Source organism: Carassius auratus, chromosome 40, assembly GCF_003368295.1.
Source record: "Carassius auratus strain Wakin chromosome 40, ASM336829v1, whole genome shotgun sequence".
Lineage (NCBI taxonomy): Eukaryota > Metazoa > Chordata > Actinopteri > Cypriniformes > Cyprinidae > Carassius > Carassius auratus.
Window position 1 is genome coordinate 4,949,354 of NC_039282.1, and position 10,249 is coordinate 4,959,602.

The 10,249-nt window shown below is 34.0% G+C and overlaps 1 protein-coding gene and 1 long non-coding RNA gene across 4 annotated transcripts; both read left to right on the forward strand.

The window, feature by feature from the left end:
* Positions 1–417: 417 nt before the first annotated feature.
* Positions 418–1,023, forward strand: LOC113058986 (uncharacterized). Its single transcript, XR_003278045.1, has 3 exons — positions 418–462; positions 578–628; positions 749–1,023. It is a non-coding gene; the product is annotated as an uncharacterized LOC113058986 (long non-coding RNA).
* A 4,231-nt stretch (positions 1,024–5,254) lies between these two features.
* Positions 5,255–8,445, forward strand: LOC113058987 (uncharacterized). 3 transcript variants are annotated; one of them, XR_003278046.1, is made up of 9 exons: positions 5,255–5,347; positions 5,647–5,937; positions 6,411–6,506; positions 6,643–6,699; positions 6,782–6,847; positions 7,693–7,722; positions 7,823–7,885; positions 7,969–8,028; positions 8,118–8,445. XR_003278046.1 is itself a non-coding variant. In XM_026227226.1 (9 exons), exons 1-9 carry the CDS (start codon positions 5,296–5,298, stop codon positions 8,270–8,272), a joined length of 912 nt encoding a protein of 303 aa, XP_026083011.1. In that variant the 5' UTR covers positions 5,255–5,295; the 3' UTR covers positions 8,273–8,445. The 3 variants fall into 3 exon arrangements, 2 of the variants coding, with proteins under 2 accessions (XP_026083011.1, XP_026083012.1); XM_026227226.1 differs by having other exon boundaries at positions 5,647–5,979; XM_026227227.1 differs by lacking the exon at positions 7,693–7,722 and having other exon boundaries at positions 5,647–5,979.
* The last annotated feature ends 1,804 nt before the right edge of the window (positions 8,446–10,249 follow it).

Genomic DNA, 10,249 nt, shown 5'->3' on the forward strand with positions numbered 1-10,249 from the left:
TGGCATTAAACTGCATGCGGTGATTACAAAACCTATCCTAAGTAAATGCATATTTAATTTAATTTAATTAGATTGCTGATTATTGTTTGAAAGCTTATAATGCAGTGAAACATTCCTGCTAATAGGTTATTAATATTATGTGATATCAAAATATAACATACACTCTTAACATAATACTCCTTTTTTAACAGTGAATATTTCAGTAAACATCTCAAAGAAAATTTTTTTTCTTAGTGTGAAGGATGTTTAAAAAAATCTAAAGAAACATTTTCCACTCGTAAGGTGGAGCTGAGATTGGATGTTAAAGTTTCTTGTGTTCCGTGTGGAACCAGAGATGCTAATAAAGAAACATTTTATAGTGTGTAATATGTGATATGAACAAATATATAATTTTGTGCTATAAATATTTTGCTTTTCAAGAACATGGTTCTTCAAGTCAAACATCTAATATCAAACAGCGAGGTGATTTTCTATTTCCATTATATATTATAAAATAAGATACATGTTTAGTATGACAATAAATTAAGCTCAAATAATAAAATTAGCAAACCAATATTTATTATTATTTTTTAAACAGCATTCAGAACTCCAGATCCAAATGATTTTACGACATCTACAATATACTATGGTAAGACACAATTTGTATGTGGATGTTTGGAAAATGTGTTTTTATAAAATTTGTAATTATAAAGCTGAGAATATCTATAATGACAAAAAAATAACTAAATATCTGTTTGATATGTTTTAGTGATCCCGGCTTAATACTTCAGTTTAGAAGGTGCCGGCAAGAGAGGAAAATAAAAATCATGATTTCCTATTTCAGATTATAAATCTGTCATTTTGTCTATCAGTAAACACTGTTGTCCTTCAATAATCTGTTGAAGGACAACTGTTGTCCTTCATGTTTTGAAATGTCTTCTATTATCATTCATTGATTTTTAGTGTTTAAAATGGGTTGATTCTCAAATAACTGAATACTTTTGTAAACCACAAACTGTATGTGAATTTTTGTTCACATTTTCATTGTACATTGACTTTAATTAACTTTTCTTTTGAAATTCTTTGTCATTATTTGTAATGTTGTGCACAAATGATATGAATACAAATACACAAAAAGAGTATTGTGTTGAGTAATATCTCTCTTAATCATCCTCATATACCATTTCTGAAAAGGGTTATCTGAAGGAAGCTTTGAAAAATTGTATCCAAATTCTTATATTCTTATTCTTACTTCAGTAGGTACAAGATGGAAATTCTAAAATGGCTTTAAAGAACAAAACCAAAAACAGGAAACTTGGCAAGCATCACAAGAATTTTGCTATTGGCTGTACCGTCCATTAGGTCACGCTAGTTACATTTAGTACATTTAGTAGCCTATATAGTCTGCATTTACTTATAAAGTGTATATGTAATATAATTTTTTATTTAAAATATCCATCTTTAGTTTACCTCACAGATGTTGCTAGACCATGTAACCGTTATAAAAGGGGTCATATGATGCTGCCAAAAATAACATTATTTTGTGTATTTGATGTAATGCAACGTTTTTATGCGGTTTAAAGGGGGGGTGAAATGCTATTTCATTCATACTGAGTTTTTTACTACATACTGAGTTGGATTCCCATGCTAAACATGGGCAAAGTTTCAAAAATTAAGTTGTACATTTGAAGGAGTATTTTTGTCCCCAAAATACTCCTTCCGGTTTGTCACAAGTTTCGGAAAGTTTTTTTCGAGTATGGCTCTGTGTGACTTTAGATGGAGCGGAATTTCCTTATATGGGTCCTGACGCACTTCTGCCAGAAGAGCGCGCGCTCCCGTATAGCAGAGCAGAGCAGCACAGACTTTCACTGATCAGAGCGAGAGCGTCGCGAAATGTCACAAAAGAAGTGTGTTTTTGGTTGCCAGGGCAAGACAACCCTGCACAGATTACCAAAAAAAAAAACAGCATTAAGGGACCAGTGGATGGAGTTTATTTTTACAGAGCATTAACGGAGTTGTGTAAGTGTTTTTGTTTGTTCCCTGCATTTCGAAGATGCTCGTTCACAAGGCCCAGTTTAACACGGATTTGCACATCGTTTATTTTTTAAGGATGATGCAATCCCAAGGAAAAAGGGTCACGATCGTGTGTTGGAACCGCAGACGGTGAGTAAAACTGCTTCAAATATCTCTGCCTCCTTGTTAGTGCGTCCCCTCCCATGCCGGAGACCCGGGTTCGAGCCCAAACGGCTGAATCTGACTGTAAGCCATGGTTTGTTTTGGATGATGGGTTTTCCCTCACGGTAATGTCACAGCTTCCACATGCTCTCAACGCAAAAGCCTATTCGCGCTCGTGATTCTTTAGCTCCGCCCACACGTCACGCCTCCAGTCGGTCGTGTTTTTCTGGGAAAAATCGGTACAGACTATCTTTCTCTTATGAATATAATAAAACTAAAGACTTTTTGGATTTATGAAGGATGCAGTACTACTCTATATGTACTCAAGATTAACAGGATATTGAGTGAAAACGAGCATTTCACCACCTCTTTAAGGTAAAAAAATAATAATTTCCCACATAATGCACATTATTGTTTCTCCTCTATGCCCCGCCTTCTAAATCGCGTACATTTTTAAAAGGCTTATCATCTGAAAAAGCGAGTTGTGCTCTGATTGGCCAGCTATCCAGTCCATTGTGATTGGCCGAATGCCTCAAGCGTGTGACGGAAATGTTATGCCCCTTCAAAGTTCAGTCGATGTACTGTTAGGAGTAACTGAATAACTCCGGATATTGGTTTATTTCACATGAGAGGGAGTGTTTATAAAAAACCAGTTTATAAACCAAATAACTTAAGATTAGTTTGCAATCCGGACATCACTAAATGAGACAAAACTAAAAAAACCCTTTAAAAATGATGCAGTTGTTGCATCCAGTGGGAACATAATTACTGATTATAATGACTACTCTCTTTTTATGTGTTGCATATCGTGCTGTGTAAACATAAAACCACGTCTGCATTTGTGATCTGAGAAACAACAAACAACAAGCCTCCTCTACACTGCTCAAAACTTGCGTTTGAATCATCATTGGCAAATTATTTCAATATAAAATATGTACTTACAGGCTATGAGTAAGAAGCACCAGACTGTCCTTGCGAAGTTTGAACTGCCCAACTTGACAGAAACAGCCTCTGTGCCACGGACACATTGATGGCTACTCTCACAGGAAACAGTCCTCATCTTCCACAAAATGCGCAGCACACATTGGAATATTTGGGTTGGACAATATTTGTTCTGGAACAGTGTTGAAATTCAACTCAACTGATTTCTAGTCTTGTCCTTTTTTGGAAGGCCAAACTAAGTTTCGCTTTCACAAGGAAACACACAGCGACTCCACGGCATGGTGAGAAAGAATAAAAGAGAAAGAATAAAACTTACGCCTTTCTTTGCATGAAAATATGGGCGGCGTTATGAAAATTTTTAATACATCATGACGTAGACATGTGGGGGCATGTTAAAATGAGCCGTTTTGGGGGGTGTGGTTCACAGTTAACTTTTATAAAGAATATCTCTTTGGATTTGAGACTTTAGTCTTTGAGACTTTACAGATCTTCTTTATGCACCAAGAGCTTGTAACACTACAAAGAGAAAAGAAAAATTTAAATATCATATGACACCTTTAAATCTTTTCATAGACAAAATTATGATCTCTCTTTCTCTCTACAAATCCCAGATTTGATGAGATTACAACTACTTATTTGGACTTAAATTTAAGTTATTTTTTAAACATTAATGTTTATTCTGTTTAAAGGCCTACAGCAGATTCTCTTCTGTTCTTGTGACACTATAGTATAATAACATATAACAACATAATAACATATGATAACATATGACATATAATAACATAAACACTCTCACTAAAATATGTTTTATAAAATATGTACGCTTTATAATATGAATCTTTAATTGACCAATATGAACCCTTTAGATAAGTGACATTTTGTCTACCTTTCTATCTGAGAGTGAGCCTCCAGTGTTACTTTAAATTAGTGCTCCTCAAATCTCAGCCTGGTTAGCAAATGCGCTGCAGCGTTTAGCTCCAACCCTGATCAACCTCACCTACCTGTGATTTTCTAATGATCCTGAAGACACTGATTAACATCTTCAGATGGTTTTGATTAGGGTTAGACCTGAACTCTGCAGGAAAGTGCATCTCATGGGCCAGATTTGAGGATCCCTGCTTTAAAGCCATTTAGAGGACACACTGGTTAGCAATTCTCAATCTCAACACATATGCTAATGCTGTGGTTGTTGTAAGCAGATCTTAAAATAACTATGAAGTAAGCAAAGGTAAAGCTACATATGACCTCAGAAAAGGGGAAAACCTGCTGCTTTGGCCAGGAACAAATGAATTTGACTTCTTTTCAGTCACATAATCTGCATGTTTGATGTAACACTAAACATCATTGTTTATCATCAAGAAATTTTTGCATTAAATTTGTCAAAATATGCAGATTAAGGCAGAGATTGCCTAGTTCTCCAACAATATGTTGGATCTATTATGCAAAGAAACTGTGCAGCCTAATTAAATGCTCTGTGAGTGAGTTCAAGTATAATTGTTGGCAATACTGCACTGACTAGTTTTATAACAATGGCATGCATATAATAATTTGAGGTGATCTCACATTGACTTTGCTACAGGATGTGGTAAAACTGGAAACCTGTTGTTTGAAAGGTAAGTAGCCCAGCATTTGACTCTACAACCTCAGAATACATTAATCCAAACGTGAATCTACCTTCAGCCTTTAATGTTATCAAATCCATCACAAATCACATTTTTGCAGTAGAGAAACATGTCAGCCACAGGCAGCTAAAAGACAAGTTTTTTTTGTAATTGCAGTCCCAGCAATTTAACAACTTAACTTATAGTGTGACAACATGCCAAGCAATATCTTTGGAGAGTTTCAAAAACATTTTGAAGAATTATTATTAGTATTTTTGTATTTAGTATTTAAGTGCATGTAGAGACATTAATGTCTACAAAATTACAATTATGTATACATGTACATTTTGCAGACACATTTTTCACTGTTTGGTCGTAGCTGCATCACTAATCTTGCAGTAGAAAAACACTTCAGCCACAGGCAGCTAAAAGACAAGGCACTATACGCTGTGAAATCGCAGCTCCAGGCTGCCACATGTAAGAGGTGTGTGTGTGTGTGTGTTTGTGTGTGTGTATTTACAGGAAATAACTTGTGGAGGTCGTCAGCCACTTTCTCTTTCTTGGTCTTGCAGCTTTGACATCTTGAGTGTCATGCATCATGTACATTTCACATTTTTGGATATTTTTTGGTGCTTTGGTGTCTTCAAATGGTAGGTTCAAAATACCAGTATTTATTGTCAATTATAATGTAGTTTATTTGAAATTGGGGATGAAAGAAATAGTGATAATTTTGACTAAACTATTATTTATAAAAGTATTAATAAAAGAACGCAAAATAATAATATAATATTGTCTCTGTGTTAGCAGTTCTGATTCTGAGATATATTTATTTATTACATTGTTGTGTTTACAGCTAACAAACTAAATTTCTTTAACATTATGTAATGTTTGGAGTAAATGACTTAATAATTATTATTATTATTTTATTTTTTATCCCTGTCAATTGAAGCTCTGGACCAGTGGAATACAAGATGTATAGATGTCACCGTCAACGCCTCTCTGAAATCTGAAGTCTTTCTCCCATGTCACTTCAATATAAACCATTACAATGGAACACTGACAGTGAATTGGAGCCACTCTTCCGCTACTGACCGTCTTGTAACGATCATGACTGATGGCAAAATCATCTTTCATAATCCTAGTGAAGGACGAGTGAATGTTTTTCCCCTTCTGTCTAAACATGGAAACTTCTCCATCTTCATCCATGACCTGCAGTCTTCAGACATTGGCACCTACTTCTGTGAGCTGAACAGTGAATGCTGGAGGGTGACGATCATTAAACGTCCGTACAGCAAGTTAAGGGGTCTTATTGTCATTAGTACTATATAGAACTGCACAAGCGTGCATTCACGTTAAAGTAAATGTATAAAATATATTACAAAAATATTTTATTACCTTTTACATTCTCGCAGATGCATGACCTTTTGTTTAACAATTATATGTACTAATTCACAGAAATGTGATGTTTAAAAGCATGTTCCAATTTGACAACTTAACTTATATAGTGTGACAACATGCCAAGAAATAACTTTGGAGATGTTGAAATATACAGAATTATTCTATGTATATTTTCGTATTTAGTATTTAAGTGCATGTACAGACATTAATTTCTACAAAATTACAGTTGTACATGTACATTTTGCAGACACCATGGTTATTAATCAAAACTGTATGATATTGAAACTGTTACATTATAACTAATTTTCTTTGTAGGATTCAGTGAGTCAAACCCCTGGTTCTACTTTGCAGCTGGAGCTGGATTATTTATTCTCCTTTTTATTGCATTCAGCCTGTTGTCAAAGTTCTGTGGTGAGCATTGTTTCTTTACACTTCTTAGATAGTATAATTTTAACAGAATCTAGAAAATAAATAAAAATAATAATTTATTATTATTATCATTGTAATTACTAAAATATATGAAAATAAATAAATCAATTGTATACAGAAAAGTGTGTAAATACATCATCCAAATCGAATCCAGTTAATGGAGTACAGCGTGAAGGTGAGCAGTATAACACACCTGATAACTGCTTGATGTTTTGTAACATTCTGTGAGTTTCTTGACATCTGAAAATCATTTTTAGGTGCTAATTCCCCCGAAGAAACACAGAATACAGAAAGCAGTGAGCATAGAAACAAAAACAGGAGAGGTAAGAAACATATCTTAATTGCTTTTCTTACCACTATATGGTCTTCATGGTGATCATAAAAATTCATGTCATTGCATTTCATACAAAATATGAATCCAAGAATATTTGACAGAGAGAGAGAGAGATTAGAAAATCTGTTATGTGAAATAAAAAACAAAAATGCAGATTGTTTTCTTGGGTGAAAAAGATTATTGCATTTATTTAATTAAAAATACATTAAAAACATTAAAATTGTAAAATATTTATAATTATAAATATTTATTATTTATTTATTTTATAAGTGTTTACTTGTATTATACTTGTATTATATTTATCCAGTATTTAGTGTCAGTGTAAAATAAAAAAAGAAAGAAAGAAATTACTACTTTTATTTGCACAAAATATATAAGAATGTGGCAAAAATATATTCATATCATTACACAAGTTTTTTTTATTATTGTTTTTTATTTCAAATAAATGCTGAATTAAATTTTTTCAATTACATTTATTAATTTAAAATATGCTTTTATCCAAAGCGACTTACAAATGAGGAATACAACAACCAATGCATGATAGAGAGGTAAAATAAACTGAAGAAGTGTTTTGTTCTTCAAAGTTTCAGACATCGATTAGAATAGTATTTCTAGAACATGGAGGGTTTATCATGTCAACATATTATACATTGTTCCTGGTTTCATATGTGCTATGCATTCCATTTCAGAATATATATATATATATATATATATATATATATATATATATATATATATATATATATATATATATATATATATATAAATGTTATGATATGGTTTAGATTACATCAGAATAAACATTTTATTTGTCTGTTGATCTTATTTCTGAAGGTGTGATGAGGGGCCCTACAACTGTTTATGGTATGAATGATGTATTTTGACTATTTTCACTGTGAACTTAACATAAATGTTTATATAAATAAAAAAATAAAACAAATTTCTATGATTTGTATATCTGTAGAAAATGACATACACGCTCCAAATCAAAGTTCTGCTGTGCAGCTGGGGCAACATCCTCAGAGAGGTGAACCATCATTTTTCTTATTTTTTTATTTTATTATATCACTTTACTTGATAAATGATGCAAATCTAATTTTGAAAAATAAGCCTTCAGAGCCAATCCCGACCCAACAAAAAGTCATGCTTTGGATGCAAAACCATACTACGGTAAACCAATATTTGTGCTTGGAATTTTTTTTTTTAACTGTATATGCTACGATTAGAAATAATCTGAACATCTATTTGAAATATTTCAGTCAACCAGGCAGAGCTCTCCATTTCAGTAAATGAAGGCAAAAAACGGAAAAAACTAAAATGTAACTACTTTTCATTGTTCTGCATTAAATGTCATTTTATTTTGTATATGAAAGAATGTTTATTACATGGCACATTTTCAAACAATTTACTGTAGCTAAAAGTGTAATTATACTGTTTTCTTTCATTTATCTGACAGATTATCAGTTTAATAATCCAATATAAGTGAGACTTTGACAGCAGAATCCAGTTCCACAGAATCCATGTTTCAGTCTGCATAACATAATTGTTAATTATAAACAGTTCAACATCTCAATAAATTCTTATGTTTAACAATGATTCATGTGAATAATTCATATACATAAAGAAAAATCTGTTTGTGAAGTGATGTGCATAAAACAATGAATGAAAAATGAATGCTTCCGAATTATTATTATCCTTCTGCCTCCTTTGTTTAGCATATTACAAACAGTAATTAACTAATATTAGTTGGTTAGCAAACATATGGTGAGAACTTTCAGTTTGTCACAAGTTGACAAGTTTTCAGAAATTAGCAAATACATTGTTTGAGACTTTGATCTGGAGGCCACTCGTTTTCTGAACATAATTATCCATTAAATTTTCTCTTTTAAATAAAAATTATTTTAACTTGTCTAAATGTACATCTGGCAATTAGCATTTATTTATAGGAAGTAGCCTAAAGAACTATATGGTTCTAAAGGGCTGAATATTTAAATGTATTGTATTTATTTTGAACATATATATAATGTAATGCACTCCAAACCGGAATACACATTTTATACAGTCTTATGATTTTTACACAACAGCTGCTACCGTTGAACACATTGACATACACTCACCTAAAGGATTATTAGTAACACCTGTTCAATTTCTCATTAATGCAATTATCTAATCAACCAATCACATGGCAGTTGCTTCAATGCATTTAGAGGTGTGGTCCTGGTCAAGACAATCTCCTGAACTCCAAACTGAATGTCAGAATGGGAAAGCAATTTTGAGCATGGCATGGTTGTTGGTGCCAGACGGGCCGGTCTGAGTAATTCACAATCTGCTCAGTTAATGGGATTTTCATGCACAACCATTTACAAAGAATGGTGTGAAAAGGGAAAAACATCCAGTATGCGGCTGTCCTGTGGGTGAAAATGCCTTGTTGATGCTCGAGGTCAGAGGAGAATGGGTCGACTGATTCAAGCTGATAAAAGAGCAACTTTGACTGAAATAACCACTACAACCGAGGTATGCAGCAAAGAATTTGTGAAGCCACAACACGCACAACCTTGAGGCAGATGGGCTACAACAGCAGAAGACCCCACCGGGGAAAACTCATCTCCACTACAAATAGGAAGAAGAGGCTACAATTTGCACGAGCTCACCAAAATTGGACAGCTGAAGACTGGAAAAATGTTGCCTGGTCTGATGAGTCTTGATTTCTGTTGAGACATTCAGATGGTAGAGTCAGAATTTGGTGTAAACAGAATGAGAACGTGGATCCATCATGCCTTGTTACCACTGTGCAGGCTGCTGGTGGTGGTGTATTGGTGTGGGGGATGTTTTCTTTGCACACTTTAGGCCCCTTAGTGCCAATTGGGCATCGTTTGAATGTCACGGCCTACCTGAGCATTGTTTCTGACCATGTCAATCCCTTTATGACCACCATGTACCCATCCTCTGATGGCTACTTCCAGCAGGATAATGCATAATGTCACAATTGAATCATTTCAAATTGGTTTCTTGAACATGACAATGAGTTCACTGTACTAAAATGTCCCCCACTGTCACCAGATCTCAACCCAATAGAAAGAGCATCTTTGGGATGTGGTGGAACGGGAGCTTCGTGCCCTGGATGTGCATCCCACAAATCTCCATCAACTGCAAGATGCTATCCTATCAATATGGGCCAACATTTCTAAAGAATGCTTTCAGCACCTTGTTGAATCAATACCACATAGAATTAAGGCAGTTCTGAAGGCGAAAGGGGATCAAACACAGTATTAGTATGGTGTTCCTAATAATCCTTTAGGTGAGTGTATATACGGTTGAACCATAGACTGCATAAAAACAGGTTGAACACCTGCAGTGAACGGAGCAGCCACATGTCCTCTAGTGCTGCTGG